Source organism: Cyprinus carpio, chromosome A1 (assembly GCF_018340385.1).
Source record: "Cyprinus carpio isolate SPL01 chromosome A1, ASM1834038v1, whole genome shotgun sequence".
Lineage (NCBI taxonomy): Eukaryota > Metazoa > Chordata > Actinopteri > Cypriniformes > Cyprinidae > Cyprinus > Cyprinus carpio.
The window spans coordinates 33,676,660-33,695,017 of NC_056572.1; the positions used below are offsets into that span (position 1 = coordinate 33,676,660).

General features: G+C 37.3%; 3 protein-coding genes and 1 pseudogene across 3 annotated transcripts; 3 read left to right on the forward strand and 1 right to left on the reverse strand.

Moving 5' to 3' along the window:
• LOC109057635 overlaps positions 1-4,939 on the reverse strand; it is a 37,502-nt pseudogene extending 32,563 nt beyond the window's left edge.
• LOC109057676 (lipopolysaccharide-induced tumor necrosis factor-alpha factor homolog) lies at positions 4,812-7,271 on the forward strand. The gene is made up of 5 exons (XM_019074908.2): positions 4,812-4,953; positions 5,215-5,324; positions 6,520-6,603; positions 6,853-6,994; positions 7,070-7,271. Exons 2-5 carry the CDS (start codon positions 5,225-5,227, stop codon positions 7,173-7,175), a joined length of 432 nt encoding a protein of 143 aa, XP_018930453.1. The 5' UTR covers positions 4,812-4,953; positions 5,215-5,224; the 3' UTR covers positions 7,176-7,271.
• A 4,020-nt stretch (positions 7,272-11,291) lies between these two features.
• Positions 11,292-14,610, forward strand: si:ch211-202h22.8 (Lipopolysaccharide-induced tumor necrosis factor-alpha factor homolog-like). The gene is made up of 5 exons (XM_019074905.2): positions 11,292-11,433; positions 11,912-12,024; positions 12,104-12,205; positions 12,539-12,692; positions 13,759-14,610. The coding sequence occupies exons 2-5, from the start codon at positions 11,922-11,924 to the stop codon at positions 13,862-13,864; spliced, it is 465 nt and encodes a 154-aa protein (XP_018930450.1). The 5' UTR covers positions 11,292-11,433; positions 11,912-11,921; the 3' UTR covers positions 13,865-14,610.
• Positions 14,611-15,031: 421 nt separating this feature from the next.
• On the forward strand, positions 15,032-18,264 carry si:ch211-202h22.7 (lipopolysaccharide-induced tumor necrosis factor-alpha factor homolog). The gene is made up of 7 exons (XM_019074903.2): positions 15,032-15,089; positions 16,502-16,615; positions 16,680-16,766; positions 17,110-17,196; positions 17,401-17,472; positions 17,614-17,758; positions 18,057-18,264. Exons 2-7 carry the CDS (start codon positions 16,516-16,518, stop codon positions 18,166-18,168), a joined length of 603 nt encoding a protein of 200 aa, XP_018930448.2. The 5' UTR covers positions 15,032-15,089; positions 16,502-16,515; the 3' UTR covers positions 18,169-18,264.
• The last annotated feature ends 94 nt before the right edge of the window (positions 18,265-18,358 follow it).

Genomic DNA, 18,358 nt, shown 5'->3' on the forward strand with positions numbered 1-18,358 from the left:
CCTAGACCGTTAGTGAGCTGACAGTGCAGCATCCGAGCCGGAATCGGCCTGACACTAAAGTTAACATAATGTTAACTAATGATACATTAATTGTAAAGAGACACCAAAACTTGTTGTTGTTTTGAACACATTAGTAAATGGCAAAGTTTTAAAATGTATTTATTAGCTAATCATTTACAATTATTACCATGGATCATTTTTGAGTGAAACAATGAGTACTTTTTCTTGGTTGTTGCCCATTTCCAAATCACTCAGGATTTATGGTTGCGGTGGAGTAACATGTCTTTCCACTTCTTAATCCAGTGACATCTTTGTTTGGGAGCTTTCATTTCTGCTCCTGTAAAGAGAAAATAATAAACAAGTATCTATTCGTAAAGGTCTAACGTAATGTGTCAATGTAAACTACATTACATTTATGTTGTAGCAATGTACCTGTTATTTGACATACTATTTACAGCACTGACTGCAGTGACAGCACAATAAGAGTCTGTGTCCAGCATGATTAATATTTAGTGTGTAGCATGCCAATTAAAAAGAGTTCACCCAAAAAATGAAAATCATTTAGTCCCCTTCGTACTGTCCATACCTGACAAACTTTTTGGGTTTGATTACCAGCATTCTTCAAAGTATCTTCTTTTGAGTTCTGCAGAAAAACAAAAGTCAGCGGTTTGGTAAAACGTAAAAGACTTCTGGTCAACTATACATTGAAGTAAATTAATAAACACTTTTCACCAGTCATACCTATGCAGAAAATAACAGTGAACCCTGCAATAAAATGCTTGAAAAATACACATTAAGTAGATCCAAAGCTTGCTGTTGATCAGGTCTCTTCAGTTATTATTCCCCGCAGTTACTGCAGAAAATAATGGTGAAATGGTCAATGTCGACATTTTACTTGAACTTACTGTCTTGTGTTGTAGTCACATGTTTTGGCAGAGATGAGCATCTGTATCTGTACATACTCATGCTTATGACTGCAGTACATTCTCTTCATAAAAATAACTGAAACTAGCTTATTAGCTTATGTATTTAGTTGAGGTTATTTGAAAACAACGACCATATACACACTAAAACAAATCTTCACTCGTACATACTTTAAGAAATATGGAGCAAAAACAACGTTTGCTTGTTGCAACTGCATTTACAAAAATAAGAATGTGGAAGTTAAAAATACAAACAAACCTTTCTCTTTGTAAATGCTGGACCACCATCATCCTCCTCTTCCTCATCTGTTTGTCGTCGGACTGTAGTGTTCTATGACTGAACCAAGCCGAACCATTGACAGAAGTAGCCCGAACTCTACAGCCAGACTCTGGCCAGTTACGGTGAACAGGAATCGGACCAGTGTTTCACAGCTGCATCACAAACACATGCCACACACTCACCAATGCATTTATTTACAAAGAAATTACAAAATGTACCCTTTATTTTGTTGCTTTGTTGTCTGTTAGACTATTTTGGGCGTTTCATGTTACTCATATTTCACTTTGTTGTAATAAGTACTTGTCACTGCAGGCATGTGGGAGTAGCTCATGTCTGGTCTCTTCAATAGGCTTTTTTAAGAGATTCACTCATAAAATACCTACAAGGTGCTTCAACATCTCCATTTGTTTATTATCACAATTTATTTACTACCTAATGTTAATACTTACCAGTATTTATGTTATGTTATGTTATGTTATGTTATGTTATGTTATGTTATGTTATGTTATGTTATGTTATGTTATGTTATGTTATGTTTTTTTAGTGGAGGGTAAGGGTGGCGGAAATCTAAAACCTCGCCTAGGGCCTGGGCCGGCTCTGTTGATAGTGTCCAAATTTTAACCTGTCGATTTATGTTAATGTGTATGAAATCTGCAGATTAATTAAACTCTTTAATATGTGATACCTTGTGTTCATTTATTGGCTTTTGTTTTGTATAAGTGTGTATTGCCTGTGCCAGGTGCAGCTCCAGCTGTGTTTTGGCTTGGCTCAGTTCCATGCAGCGCTGGTTGAAGGCCTGATCTACAGCAGCACACTGGGCCCGTAGGTCCTCAGAGGTCTCCTGCAGGACCCGCTCAATCAGCCGCCTCAAGGCCTGGCTCGCCACCTCCTCTCTCTCTGCCAGCCGCAGGTTATCTCCAGTAAACTTACGCCAAACCTCCTCATCATACACCCTACAGAGGAACACATCTGAGATGCTGTCACTACAACAGCTGCGATCTAAAAGTGCTGGCAGTGTTATGCATAATCAGAAACCCAATGAGGCCTAAAATTGTTCTTGATACACTGCTTTAATGTGTGGAATGAAAATGAAGTTGTCACTCCAACTGAGCAGAAGTAAGGTTTTGCACACACTGGCCCTGCAGCACAGCTGAGATGCTGTTGTGTGTCGGTGCTCCTGTTGTTAAAGCGTCCACACCGGTCATCCAGACTGTAGGCCTGCTGCTTACCAGACCAGTCTGACTCAAGAGTTCAGCCTGACAGATACAGACAGGTTTATGACTTTAATCTGCAATCTGACCAAAAGACATTTCAATTATGTGCTGAAGTCAAAGTAAAAATTATGAAAAAAAGGTTAATTTTCTTTAGCGAATACATAAAGAGATATAAAAATGTGAATTATTGCACTGATAGAATATAGAATGTGAACAGAGTTAAAGAGAGATCCATAATTTGGATAACTGGCCTGATCTGGTTGACAGTTTGAGCCAGAGTTTTTTTCAGCAGGGCCTGGATGCTTCTGATCAGCTCCACTTCCTGTTGGAAATCATTAAAATAATTTATTGCATGATCTCTTGTTGACAAACTGAACTTGTTTAGTGTTAAATGGCATCCATCTCGCTTACTACAACTACTAGTAATAATAATGTTAATATATTATTTTTAATGTTTTATTAGTGATGAAGGCTTCTACAAATGCTAATAAATTTATTATGTATTATTATTCTAATTATTATTTTCTATTAATGAGTAAAGGATACAAAATAGTTAATATTCTTAACATAATGAAGAAATTACCTTGTGGGGAGCTAAAGACAAATTTCCAAGTGGTCAACAAATATGTTCTATTTGTGTGTGTGTGTGCGCGTGTGCGTGTGTGTGTGTGTGTTATTTATTTATTAAATTGTATTCCTTTTTTTTATTTTTTTATTTTTTTTTTCGACAAATGAACACTTTACTTTTTCACTTCTTGTTGTCAGTAAGAAGAAGTTCTTCTTCTGATTCCGGTCCGCGACGGCCCGGTTTAACAGAGTAGAATCATTGGCGAACCACTCCTCCGGGATGTATTTGGCGCTCCGGTAGCCAGTGGTGGTCTCAGGGTTTGTGAGCCATTCTGCGCCGCCACCCGCGTGTCAAAATAAGGACGAGACACTAAGATTTGGGATGACATCATATTTTGGTGTAAATTAAAGTATTTAACAACCTGTAGTTCCCGTAGTAGTATTTGAAGTCGCCGAATGTTTGTATTCCGTTGTCTGGATACCGACGGTTGCTAAGGACGCGTTACGCACGCGAGAGTCCCAAATTTCACGTTTCACATTTTTTTAACGTTCTACTTCTTTCTGGAATATTTTCACTCGAAAGTAATTATTTATACAGAGCATGGATTTGGAATTTAACCAAAGAAATAAATGGCTACAGTCATACATGTGGCTATAATTCAGACTATGAAAGCAACATTCATGAATAAATAAATAAATAAATAAATAATATAAATGAATAATTCATAATATAAATAAATAAATAATTCTCTTCCGTCTCCCACTAAAAACAGTATCAGAGAAGGAAAAGGCAGAACTCCAGATATGATTAATGCAAGCTGATGGACGTTTTATGTCCTGTTCATGGCACTTCTGATTATACTAGATGAGGTTGATGGAAGATGTTTAAGTGCATGGAAAATCGAGGCTTTAAACATTAGATCTTTTGGCAAAATAAAGGTTTATGTCACCAAATTTACATTGCATGCTGGACTGTGAAGGGTGACATGGTAAGTTGTTTACCCAGGATATACTGGCCTCTCTCTGTGTTTCTACAGTCAGGATTCGGTCAGGATTTTAATTGACATCATGTTGGTTCACTAAGGTTAATAACTGATTAATTCCAGGAAACGCTGGACTCAAATTGAGGTGATATGAATCAGCATAGAATGGAACCGCACTCATCTGTTTTGCTGGGTTAATGGAAACTTCTTCAAATGGTACAGTATCACATTAAAGTTTTATGAGCAATTAGTACAACTGACAGCAAAATAAAAGCGTGTGTACATCAACCAAAAGAAGTGGAAGAGAGGAACTCGTCTGCAGTAAGGTCACAAAACTTATAATAGGAAAGGATTCAAACCATTTAAATCAAATCAGAACACGATTAAGTGGTTTATAATCTGCATATGGTACTACACAAACAGGCTATTTATTAAAAATTAAACATAAAATTAATAATGAAAAACAGGAGGCATATCAAATGTCAATATTTTGTCATTTTCAACAACCAAACATAATATGCATTCCTGTTAATTCATGAATTTGCCCTATTACCTAACAAGTTTATCAATGGCCAAAAACCAACCACTGGTTTCCATCTTTTTAGACCCTCCTGAGTGATCATTTAGGATTTAGCCCCAATTACGTAACCTGTTCATGGATAGTGCCAAAATTTGCTTAAACATTAACAGGAAGTATGTAAACTAGTGGAAAAATAACTTGGTTTAATAACTTGGTAAAATGATGATGATGCTTTTATTCTCTCTCCTTGTCTTGGAAAACAGGCAGGCTGGTCGCCACTGATGTTTATTAGCCAGATAAAGATAACCCTGTCTATGCAATGAGTGCCACTGTTATCTAATCTGTAATTTTATGGCCACATGTATGACTAGTCTGCTGTCCATGCCCTTCCGCTCACACTCACAGCCATCCAGATCCTACTGTACATTGAGAGGAGAAGCAGCACGACGCATACCGAGACTCCCAGGTACGTGTTGTGCTCACAGTTTTTCAATTAAAGTGAAGGTTATGCTTTTGTTATATGTCAAGTACATAAGGGATCTGTTATTGAGCTTTGAATTGATAAATCAGTGTCATCATGATCATATATACAGTGTGTGTGCTGTTTGTGGCATGTACATAGAAAAATGAGCAGAACAAGATTAGGAAAGAGAGAAAATTATATGACGAATATAAAGAAACATACATCTATTTTAGAATTCCTTGCTTTATGTTTTTACATTCACAGGTTTTTGATAATGGAGAAAGACCACACCCCCCCACATTATTCTAGTCCTCACATGGACCAGACAGCCATAAACTACCCTGGACAGCAGGCAGCATACCCATCTCAAGCAGGTCAGCTGATCTTCCACTTCAATCATACTAATAAGAACGAACAGGATGATTAAAGTTAGTGAAGACTTTCGAATCTCAGACCCCAAAATGTGAGCCAATATTCAACGGGTCTTTGTTGTAGAAACTGCACATGTATTATCAGTTTTATGGAAGGGGTTATAAGGATGTCAGATATGTGATGTTTCAATCTGTGACCTCAGATGTTCCCTGTAAAACAAACACAGACTTTGGCTTGTGTGATCTCAGATTATGATTTGTGGGTGTGAGAATAGTATTTGAAACTGTTGCAATATTTTGACCTCTATTGAATGAATAGTTCATCCAAAAATGAAAAATGATTAAAAATGTACTCACCCTCAGGCCATCCAATAAGTTTTTTTGTTCATCTGAACAGATTTATCATTACATCGCTTGCTCACCAGTGGATCCTCTGCAGTGAATGGGTGCCGTCAAGTAATCCACCCCACTTTAGTCCATCAATTAATGTCATGTGAAGCGAAAAGCTGCATATTTTTAAGAAACAAATCCATTAAGGCATTTTAATTTCAAACTGTCGCTTCTGGCCAAATATCAGTCCATAATCAATAATAACATTTATTTTAATGAAAAGGCCGTCCCCTGTTGTGCTGTCACATCCAAAACCACCCACATATTCGTTTAGAACTCTAATACTAAAATTAAACTATTCCTTTAAATCCAGTAGATTGTTACTAACATTCTAACTGACATTCTGTACATACACCATAGAGGTGAAATCTCTGAGTGTGAAAATCTGTAATATATATATATATATATATCTATATTTATATATATATATATATATATATATATATATATATATATATATATATATTCATCCTGAAAGTTATCAGAAGAATGAAAGTTTTAGAAAAAACAAAGATGCCTTGGGTTTCCTGGCCATCTCAAAATTCACAGAACAATGAAATTTTGCAGGTGAACCTCACAATGTCCATCCATCAGCCAAAGCTTCACGACTGGATAATATAGCATGTTAATGATCCTGAACTCAATTAAATCAGCAACTGAACAATTGAAACTTAAGTAATGTCCTGGTTTAAATGGGTCTAACCTTCACACGTTCTTCAAGTAGTTTGTGAAAATTCTGAACTTGATTCCAAACAATCAGGAATCAAACAATTCAATGTTATCAACCAGTGCTTTGGCTCTTTTACAGGTCCACATGCTGCACATTTCCAACCACCTCCATATGGGTTTGGGGATCCAACCATCATTGCCCAGCCCATGATGGTCCCTATAGGTGAGTTTTCAGCACCCAAGACCCATTGTTTCTAATGTTTTTATTCAAGCTATGAATTAAAGAGAGTATCTACTTATAATAACTCAAATATCTCTAACAATGAAAGGCACAGCCCTGCAACCCCTAAAGCTGTTTATTTATTAATCTGATGGAAGTCCTTCTGATGGTTTACTGTGCAAATACTAGCTTAAACTAGCTGTTCTTTTTGCATTCGTTCCGCGTTTAATAGATGCATTTGTACATGTGCAGTTGCCCAGATGGCAGTCGTGAATCTCACTGATACGCCAGGCCGCATTACCTGTCCTCACTGCATGACGGACGTCATCACGGAAATCGAATCTATCTATGGATTGCTCACCTGGTTAATTTTCGGAAGCCTTGTGTTCTTTATGTAAGTATGCACAGATTGCTGATATTTAATTCATAGACTGCTGATATTTAGAGCTTGTCTGCTGTGTTTTTTCAGGTGCTGGCTCTGTTGTTGGATCCCGTTCTGTGTGGACGCATGCAAGGATGTGAAACACACCTGTCCAAACTGCAAGAAAATCATCCGCATTTACAAACGTTTGTAGCACATGCTACACCAGAGAACCATCAAAAACTGAGATTGAGAAAAAAACATAAATTTTTGCACTATGTAACCCTATTACAAAGTTTTGGTGATCGAAGATATGTCTTTTGTTCTTCTGTACACAACTACTATTAACTTCTATTTACTATTAATTTACTTTTTGTTGCAATATCTCTATCCAATCCATTTGTATGTTTCATATGGGAGTTAATGAGTTTATCATTTTGAAATCCTGTAGAACAGATGCATTGATTAAATCACAACCTGACAAAAGTGTAGAATAATAGTTTAGGCAGATATTTTTAATAATAGAATTACACTTTCTCTGGGAGGACGCCACATGCTTTCCACTGGGACTGTATATACAAATTAATGTTTTTATAAAATATATATATAAAACTACTCCTTGCAGTTTTTTTTTTTTTTTTTTTTTTTTGCAGTGGAACATCACTTGTCATACACATAAACCTGAAGCTTCAGTTAGGCGGTGTTTGCCTCAACAATCTAAGTGTCTTTTCAAGGAGAGATTTGGCAGAATGTATATAAATATTCAGAATAATAGAGGATAATATGGAATCCACTGGCCTGCAGTATCCAGTTTTGCCTAAAACTTTTGAACATACTCCTTAGTGAGGTATCATGCACACCCCTCTTGAAGATGAAGAGAGTTGTTTTCTTTGATGCCTCATATCCATTTTTTTTGTAAGAACTTGGAGAACAATAATCTCAGGTTCACTTCGAGGTACTGGAGGAACTAAGGAACAGACTGTAAGAAGCTTAAAGTGAAAAGATCAGGACTGGGCAGGGCTCAAGAAGGACATTAAATGGTCAGTCTTACAGTGTTAAGCACTCACAAAGCAGAGCTGAACAAATGGATACTCTACTCATCTCAGGTATTTTTACTGAATAATTGGAATGTGGAATTGGTTCACTGGCTGTTTGCAGGAACACAAGAGGGCAGACCAACCATTTTATTTATGCTTGTTTGGTCTACATTATGCTTACCATCCTCCCCATTAAGATGCATCCAGTGTTCTTGTGTTCTGATGCACACACAAAAAGGGTAATATCTGTATCTAGTATCTGACAGGCTACGCATTGCAAATTGGGTTTTCTGAAAAAAATATTCATCCATATTATTATATCTCTTCATCCACATGCAAAGTTTTGGAGCATTTTGGAACATATCAAAGCAGAAATCCTAATTAAAAAAATCAATACATTTTCCATTTTATTTATATTTTATCTCCTTACACATATTCATTGCACAATGGACAGATTTAATGCAGTAAGTACTATAAATAACTTTTTATAGTAGCTTGAACGTAGTTTCACATGTTTGTAGCAAGTGAGTTAAAAAAAAAGTGTATAGTTGTAAAATAGAAATATATAGAACCTCCTAACCTGCTGCCTGGCTTACAGAATTATCTTAGGTTCCAACGAAAAAAAAAAATCATATTCAATCTTAAAAAAATTGTGGTTATTTGAGAGACTTGGGGCAAATTCATTTAAGTGACATTACATTGTAAGATTATGTTGATGGGCAAAGTGTGATTGTCTAAAATGACGGTTACTGTTACAGTGAAGTGTAACGTGTGAGGTGAAAAACAACGAGGAGCTGGATCCAGGTGAGCTTTATTAAAAAAATAAACACAACTGAACCAAACACAAAGCACGGATAACCAGGAACGGAAACCAGAATGAGAACAGCAAACTTCCTGCCATGAAGGACAAGACCTTACAAATAACATGGGAAAACACTGGGGTATATATACATACACAAGAAAACCAGGGCTAACAAGGGACAGGTGGGAGTGATTAGTTGCTATGGGAATAAACAAGGGTAACTATGGCGACAAACAAGGCAAGCAAGGAAACAGGAGCAGCACGCAGTAAACTCTTCAACATAAAAGTCCAGACAAGACAGGAACAGAAGTATGTTGGGTGTTTTATTTATTATTTGTTTGCTAGCTTTAACAATAACTTTTATCATTATGTTTATTTTTATGTATTGTGTTATTCATCATGTGATTCGTCTGTTTTATGTGTTTATTTAATTTATAGTTTATAAAAAAAAATTAGTTTTCCTTTTTTTTCCTCCACTGTCTGCACAGAGTGTCACAACTTAGTTTTAAAGATGAGGACGACAAAGAAGATTCAGATTCCAAAACAGTCTTTAATAATATTCACAGGAAAATCCAAAAGAAGGCAGGCAAGTTAACACAACCATACAGGTGCATCTCAATAAATTAGAATGTCATGGAAAAGTTCATTTATTTCAGTAATTCAACTTAAATTGTGAAACTCGTATTAAATTCAGTGCACACAGACTGAAGTAGTTTAAGTCTTTGGTTCTTTTAATTGTGATTTAACAAAAACCCACCAATTCACTATCTCAACAAATTAGAATACTTCATAAGACCAATAAAAAACAATTTTAGTGAATTGTTGGTCTTCTGGAAAGTATGTTCATTTACTGTACATGTACTCAATACTTGGTAGGGGCTCCTTTTGCTTTAATTACTGCCTCAATTCGGCGTGGCATGGAGGTGATCAGTTTGTGCCACTGCTGAGATGGTATGGAAGCCCAGGTTTCTTTGACAGTGGCCTTCAGCTCATCTGCATTTTTTGGTCTCTTGTTTCTCATTTTCCTCTTGACAATACTCCATAGATCCTCTCTGGGGTTCAGGTCTGGTGAGTTTGCTGGCCAGTCAAGCACACCCACACCATGGTCATTTAACCAGCTTTTGGTGCTTTTGGCAGTGTGGGCAGGTGCCAAATCCTGCTGGGAAATGAAATCAGCATCTTCAAAAAGCTGGGCAGCAGAAGGAAGCATGAAATGCTCCACAAATCTTGGTAAACGGGTGAAGTGACTTTGGTTTTCAAAAAACACAATGGACCAACACCAGCAGATGACATTGCACCCCAAATCATCACAGACTGTGGAAACTTAACACTGGACTTCAAGCAACTTGGGCTATGAGCTTCTCCACCCTTCCTCCAGACTCTAGGACCTTGGTTTCCAAATGAAATACAAAACTTGCTCTCATCTGAAAAGAGGACTTTGGACCACTGGGCAACAGTCCAGTTCTTCTTCTCTTTAGCCCAAGTAAGACGCCTCTGACGCTGTCTGTGGTTCAGGAGTGGCTTAACAAGAGGAATACAACAACTGTAGCCAAATTCCTTGTAGCTCTTGATGCCTTGACCCCAGCTTCAGTCCATTCCTTGTGAAAAGAGTCCATAGCCTAGTGAACCAAACTGAGAGACCATTTTGAAGGCTCAGGAAAACTTTTGCAGGTGTTTGGAGTTGATTAGCTGATTTGCATGTCACCATATTCTTATTTGTTGAGAATCAGTGGGTGTTTGTTAAAAGAGAGCCTAAATCATCACAATTAAAAGAACCAAAGACTTAAACTACTTCAGTCTGTGTGCACTGAATTTATTTAATACATGAGTTTCACAATTTGAGTTGAATTACTGAAATAAATGAACTTTTCCATGACATTCTAATTTATTGAGATGCACCTGTACTTAGATAAGACCGGACCAATGGGAACCGAAAACACAGGAACTACATACACAGATCAAAAACTGAAAATACATGAGACACAGAGGGAGGGTTTAGAAAAGACGTTTACTTTCATTCTGAACTATTTCTGTACTCTGTTTGCATAGAAAGACAATAACAATATTGGCTAACCTTATGTAATTTGTGAAAACTGTATTGTAATTATGTAAAATATCCATTTAATACAAGTTCATTTTAGAACATTTACATTTGGCTACATTTGGCTAATCAAGAAATTAAAAGGATATTGTTATTTTTAACAAATGTAGGCTGCTGCAGGGATACCTAATGAGACAAAGCTCTCATTCACTTACAAACAGAAAAATAGAATATAAAATGTAGACTTAAACAGACTGCAGAAAAATGAAAGTGAACTACAATGGGGAAAAAAGCAGTTAAAATAGTGGGGGAAGTTAAAAGCAACGGTGAACAGTCACAGCAAATAGTATAAATATAAAATTTTCCATGTTATTATATACACACACACACACACACACACACACAAAATGTTCTGTATAAATATATATCCCTCCTCTCTCTCTCTCTCTCTCTCTCTCTCTCTCTCTCTCGCTCTTTCTCTCTCTCTCTATCTGTAGATCACTGGCTGTCATAACTGTGAGTTTAATGTACTCTCTCTGTATTTGACCAGTGACTTTCAAGAGAAGACATCCCACAGCTCTCCAGAGACCAGGTATGTGTTCTTGTGTATTTCAAATTGACGAATACAGTAATAAAATAACTATACTTTGGTTGACAGTTGACTTCTGGTTGTTCTCTGAGGTTTAAGGATGAAGGTTTTGCTATCTTTGTGTCAGTCTGTCTACAATTGATGGGCAGTGAACCTTTTTGTGTTATATTTAATTGTTGAGTCATCAGAAAGATAAACAAGTCTTTTTGCGTGTGAGTATATGGTAATGGCCTAAGTGTGGGCTAGAAACGTCTACAATAATTTCCTTGATTGGTTGACTTTAGCACTTTTTCAGAATTATCCTTCTCATCTGTTAAAAACTTGGTTTGAAATAAATACCTGGCACACATAAGGTTGTGGCAGACCTGCTGGAGAGGTCCAGCTGTAAATGCATGGAAAATCTTGTGTTAATATAACATTAAAGAGTTTTGAAGGAGAAAGAGAGATGGGGATTTATACGCTGTTCTTTCTCATCTCACAGATCTGTAACAATGGAGAAAGATCAAAATCCCCCTCCATATCCTTGTTCTCCGGTGAAACCAAGTAACCAAGCACCCTACCCAGTACAACAAGTTGCATACCAACCTCAACCAGGTGAGTTGACCTTTTTCCTTCCATCTGAGTGAGATAAGTTAAACTGGTTCTGTCAGTTTTTATCACAAAGATTTTGCAGGCCCAGTACCTGCAGTTTATCCTCCTCAGCCCCCACAGAGCATTCCAGTGACTTCAGCCGCTGCAACTCAATCAGTTCCGCCCGCTTCGGCACCTGCCACAGGTCAGGGTACTTCTCTCTTCATCTGTCTTACTCATTAGAAACTCAGCACATGCTGGTGACCAACATGTTTGTCCTCACAAGCACCCAATTGATCAACCTCCAAGAGGCTTTCAGTGATCAGGCCTTAAAATTACCACTTTTTCTTATTGTGAAGAATATTTTAATAATCTAAAGTACCTTTTTACGTTAAAAAAATCCTTTTGTGCATTGAAAAGTATAATGGACATTTAAGGTTTTTCATGGAATCATCGATGCAAGATAATCGATTAAAGATTGTTAATCTAAATGTAAAGAAAATATTATCATTATTTAATTTTTTTTTTCTCTGCTCAGGCGTGCAGGTAGTGATGGTGTCACAGACACCGCGTCTAGCTGACTTCCCGGGACAGATGAAATGTCCTCACTGCCAGCAGCAGATTGTCACAGAGACCACGTATGTCAACGGCCTGCTTACCTGGGGCATCTGTGGAGTCCTTGGCATTTTAATGTAAGAAACAAAAGGACATGAAAAATGACTCTGTTATTGTCTTCTTGCATCACTGACAAACTATTTTCCTGTTTGACTCTGTAAAGCTGCGTTGACACAACCAGTATTGTATAAAGCACTATACAAATAAAGGTGATTTGACTTGATTTGCTACAGCTGAAATCAAAGTACAATCAGTATGTTTATGTGAACTAATGTGTGCCAGTCCGAATGAATCCAATTTGATTTCAGATCTGAAAGTTGTTTATATAAACCCTCAACCAGTGCTTCCCAAACCTGTCCTGGAAAGCCCCCCTGCCCTGCACCTTTTTGTATGTCTCCCTTATCTAACTCACCTGATTCCAATCATCAGCTGGTTAGTAGAGAACGCAAGAACTATACTGGGTGTGTCTGATTAGGGAGACATGCAAAATGTGCAGGGCAGGGGGTCCTCCAGGACAGGTTTGGGAACCACTGCCCTAAACTTTACAACCCGAATCACAAAACTTCAGAATTTCAGAGTTCAGAACTAGAGAAAACCACTGTGATAATAATTCATGGTAATTCTAAGAATGTTTTGATAACGTGAATGCTCAACATTTTTGTATTTTTTTTTTTTTTTTTTTTTTTTAAGAAAACATGTTATGCCTTTGTTATGTGAACATTAAGGGAACATTCCATTTTATCATTTTGCAAACATTATGAGAAAATTGCTTGTACGTTGATTCTTCTCTAAGCATTCTGAAAAATTCAAAATACATTAGATGAACATTTCAAGAAAAAACATTCCATGTGCAATGTACTGAATAATGTTTTGTGCTAATATTTTGAGAACATTAGTAAAGACCAGAAAATTTTGAACAAACATTATATTAACATTACTGGAAGAATGTTTGTTCCTAACTTTGAGATAACATTATCCAGACGTCTGAGAACATTCCCTGTTAGCTGGGATCACATTGAGGTGTTTACATAAAGGCTTTTCAGTCTGATTGAGCCACCATTATGTTTATAAACTGATTATTGTGGGTGCATTTCTTATTCCCCTGTATGCACACAAGCTGACAGACAGTGTTTCTCTGTGCAGGATCTGGCCGTGTTGTTTGATTCCATTCTTTGTGGATGCCTGCAAGGACGTAGAGCATCGCTGCCCAAACTGCAAGAATGTCGTCTACATGTACAAACGCATGTAATTCACTCTAACTAATCTTTGGCAATAACATTAGGAGAATTTGACAGAATTTCGTTTTAGCCTTTCTTGGACATATATACAAATCTAACGTGGACATATAAGATCTTTTTGTTGTTGATATATACATAACTTTTTATGTAAAATGTGTATGTTTTAAGTTTAAAGAGCTTTACTTTTCATTGTCATGTTGCACAACATTTTACTCTAAAAGCCTTCGTACCTTTTTTTCATTTTTACAACAAAACAATTGATGATATAGATCAGTGCATTTTTGTTTTTTTGATAAAATACCTTATTAATGAAATGAACTTGAACGCAGTGCCACAGATCAAAGGTGAGGAAAAATGGACCAGCCTATGAGGGTTTCAGTGGGTTTAATCTTGTGCTTTGAAACTTTTAGACATTCGTCAGCTTCACATTACCTCAAATGTCCTACATATGGGTCTCCATCCAGCACAGTTCAGCTCACTAATGTCCTGGACAAGTGCTTAGCAGCAAAGACCTATTTTTATTCATGTTTTTCCTTGCCTAAACATTAGATGGCATACTAGCTTCTAACCAGCAGCATTACCTGTCCTCACTGCCTGGAGGAACATCTCAGTGGTTGCTCAACCCTAGTTTTCATTGTACTTCACTTACAAAGAAGTATACACTGTAACATCATTATACAAGACTGAAATGTTCAGATCATGTCATGAATTGGTCCTGTAGAACAGCAGAATAAAACACTAAAACCACACAGACAAATACGTTGTTGTCTCCGCATCCATTAGTGATGTATCTGGTTTCATTCTCGTGCATTGCTGCCCAGTTACATGAGTGTTTATTTGTTACCAGGATACATGCAAACCCCTGAACAAACACCATGTGCATTACAGGCTGAAACTGAACCTCTTTTTATTCTTAGTTTAACACAAACATACGTCTACAGTCCTCTTGTTAGTGTGTTTATGTCAAGCATTTGAGAGAACATGAAGGTCAGCAGTCTGAGACTGGATAGTCTGACTGGGATGAAAATAAAACAAAAGATTTCAGCACTGGAAATTCAGGTTTTGTGAACATGTGCTCTCCGACCATTCAGTCTCTTTTGCATCATATCACATGAAACTTGGCATCAGCCTTCTTACCAATATTCTAATTTTAGCTCCACCCCTTATTTCATCCAGTATCAATAGTGAAGGACATAAAAATTGCCATAGCGTTCCACCAACTGCGGAAACACACAGGTAAGTGTCACATTATAAAAAGTTTGGTGTTTTAGATTGAAAAAATATGGGGATCATATTTTTTACTTTGGATTATGTCACTTTGTGTTGCCTGGTTATAGATCATTGTTATGTGAAAATTTAGATAACGATCAAAGCATTATTAAAGGCTTATTGGAAGACTACATTTTTGCAAATGTATATGGCTTTAACCTTTTGGCGCCATTCATCGGCCATTTGAATTCCAAACTGCCGCGATATGAACCAAGATAATAAAATGTTGACAAAAGGGTCACGTTTATCTGTTTCAGATTAAAGTAAATGAGTTTTTTAGTGCCACATATGGGGCATTTTACTTTGAAACTGAAAGAATCAACGTAGGCTAATATATTTTATTTACAAAAATTATTTATCTTGAGACTGGGTTACTAAGGCTTAAATTATTGACAGAGAAGATGGGTGAAATCAGGTAAATGTCAGTGTCAAAAGTGTCCTAATTTACCCGAGTCACCTTACTTTCTATTCATTGCCGTCTGTTCAGTTTGTCGCAGTGTTTAGTTGTCAGTTAACGGCAGCTCCGTGAAAAACCGTTAAAACTCCCTCACTTTTAGAACGTTCACATTTACAAATTAAAAAATATAACTTTTTCCGAAAACCCATTCTGCTAACTCACCTGTCACTCAGAACATGAACCGCTGACAGATAAAATGTGGTCAAACTGGCTGATCGTGGTTCTGTTGTCAGGAGATCAGATCACCTGTTATTAAGAGATGAAGACTGGACACTTATGTCGCATTTTTAACGTGAATAGCACAGTCATTGCATTAGATAGGCCTACTAAATATCAAAGCAAGCCGTGTTTAAAAAGAGAGACTCACAAGCACACTTTGCAGTAAAACATTTAATTAAAAAAAAAAAAATTAAAAGATCTAATAACATTATGATGTTCACAATAAGGACAAAAACCTATTGTGACCCTTGTTTGTGAAGTGTCAGGTGATCAAGTTGAATCTTATGTTCACTAAAAGCTACATTTTAACAAATTATTTGTAAGAACAGGTGCTGCTGTTGGATGGTGTAGCAAGAACATACCTGAATGCCCAACCAATCACTGCTTTGATTACCACATTTGTTAAAGAGGTCCATAATACGTGACAGGATGTCATTCCTGTTCACCTAGCTCACCTGGCACGAGCCTTTAGAATTACACAACCTGCTTGATGCAAACATATTTTTGAGCCAGTCACCAGATCAGATTGATGCCATTGCAAAAATATGCACAGCCCAAGCCCTTCATTATACTGACTACCCTGAGCAGTCAGTTGTTCTATTATTAGTATTATTACTGACAGTTGTTCAGTCTATCACTCAATTTTATTGTTGCTTTGCAGTATGTAGAACTGTTACACTTATTTGTTTTCCCTCATTCGCAGATTATCCACTGATAATGGAGAAAGGATTGTTACCCCCTCCATATCCTGGACCACCACTGGTCCAAAACAACATTTCCTACCAGACACCGCAGATTGCCTATCAAACCCAATCAGGTCAGCAGACCCCTGATTATCAGGCATTTAACTATATTGATTCAATAATGATCTTTTTTTACAGTTCCAATGGCCTCTGTATACAGTCCACAGCCCACACAGACAGTGATGGGATCCAGCGTAACCCAAACAGTCCAGTCACCTGGCTTTGGTGAGAACTGATATTTACTGTGTGGTATGAGACTGTAGTTTAAGGAAACTGGTTCGGTATTCCACAATGATACTCTAAAGAAGTCCTACGGCATTCCAAAATGCTGCCTCCACTGTCTAAACATAGAAAAGGAAAACAACACAGTCATGATGCCATGACATATATATAAAATATATATACTATATTTTTTTGTCAAACTGTGATGTTTGTCTTTGAAAAAGTGTGTGGTGGAAGGGGGGTTAATAATTTTTTTAAATTTGCAATTGGAGAAAAGGTATTTGAGTTCTAAACCTCATGTTGTGCTACTATTTGGAGATGATGCTTTTCTGTTTTCTGGCAACAGTTTACCCAGCACCAGTTGCACAAGGGCCAGTCATGTCTTCATCCACCGTAACTCAGACAGTCCAGTCTTCACCAATGCCTGGGATCGGTGAGTGTTTATGTCTTGTGCTATAAGGCTCTCTGTTTAAATGACAACTAGAACACTTCAGTATAACACTATAACATAAAAACCAAAAGTTTACAGGCTAAGATCTCAAGTCTGAAGGATTTTAAAGCGTTTAAAAGAACCAGCGACATTGGTTCTGTTGGTTTTCATCACAAGCTTTGTTTTCTCTTTCATCTCCAATGGCAGTTTATAACCCACAGCCCACGGTCATGTCGTCCACTGTAACTCAGACAGTCCAGTCTACTGCACCTGCCCTGGGTGAGCAGAAAAGCACTAGTTTAATGAGACTCTACCTCAGTCTTTGTTCAAACACTAGAAGGTTTCAGCATACACATGATGCATCTGAACAGAATAGTACATTAGAGGTTTATGCTCATACTATATGTGTCTCTTCATTAGCCACAGTGGTAGTTGTGCAACCACATCTGAGTGACGTACCGGGGCAGATGAAATGTCCTCACTGCCAGCAGCAGGTCATCACAGAGACGGCATATGTCAATGGCCTGTTGGTGTGGGCCATCTGTGGAGGTCTCGGCATTTTCGGGTAAGAACGGTATTCACCAGATTCTCACATACAGACTTTTAACTTTCTGGTCCACTTTGCCACTTAGAGAAGGAACCGGCTGACCGACCATTATTTTATTTTTATGTGCCACTTACAGTAGGGTCAAACTAATCTGTACAGAAGTGGAGGTTCACATGCACACCTCAAAGCAAAGTTTTTTTTTTTTTTGTGAATATGTAGTTGCTGAGTGAATTGAATGAATGAACCACTAACCAACATGACACTGATATAAGTATGTTAAAAAGTATATGAAACTGATCCTGTTTTTTCTGTCCAGGATCTGGCCGTGTTGTTTGATTCCGTTCTGTGTGGATTCCTGCAAGGATGTACAGCATCGCTGCCCATACTGCAAACCCTTGTGTATGTGCACAAACGCATGTAGCTCCTGAAGCAAAGATGAAAGACCAGAAGAAAACTACCACCAACATCTTCTGGACATTACTGGGCTTAATAATTCAAAGAAAAATACCACCATGACAAGAAAAGACTTGTATGGGTTCTCTCTCCTGATAGATAGATAGATAGATAGATAGATAGATAGATAGATGATAGATAGATAGATAGATAGATAGATAGATA

Excerpts from the sequence above, each read along its gene's own strand:
- LOC109057676 (XM_019074908.2), top strand. The coding sequence starts at position 5,225 with ATGGAGAAAGACCACACCCCCCCACATTATTCTAGTCCTCACATGGAC. Across the intron at positions 5,325-6,519 it reads AGCATACCCATCTCAAGCAG|GTCCACATGCTGCACATTTC; the intron begins GTCAGCTGATCT and ends GCTCTTTTACAG. Across the intron at positions 6,995-7,069 it reads GGAAGCCTTGTGTTCTTTAT|GTGCTGGCTCTGTTGTTGGA; the intron begins GTAAGTATGCAC and ends GTGTTTTTTCAG.
- si:ch211-202h22.7 (XM_019074903.2), top strand. The coding sequence starts at position 16,516 with ATGGAGAAAGGATTGTTACCCCCTCCATATCCTGGACCACCACTGGTC. Across the intron at positions 17,473-17,613 it reads GTCTACTGCACCTGCCCTGG|CCACAGTGGTAGTTGTGCAA; the intron begins GTGAGCAGAAAA and ends TCTCTTCATTAG. Across the intron at positions 17,759-18,056 it reads GGAGGTCTCGGCATTTTCGG|GATCTGGCCGTGTTGTTTGA; the intron begins GTAAGAACGGTA and ends TTTTCTGTCCAG.
- si:ch211-202h22.8 (XM_019074905.2), top strand. The coding sequence starts at position 11,922 with ATGGAGAAAGATCAAAATCCCCCTCCATATCCTTGTTCTCCGGTGAAA. Across the intron at positions 12,206-12,538 it reads CGCTTCGGCACCTGCCACAG|GCGTGCAGGTAGTGATGGTG; the intron begins GTCAGGGTACTT and ends TTCTCTGCTCAG. Across the intron at positions 12,693-13,758 it reads GGAGTCCTTGGCATTTTAAT|GATCTGGCCGTGTTGTTTGA; the intron begins GTAAGAAACAAA and ends TTCTCTGTGCAG.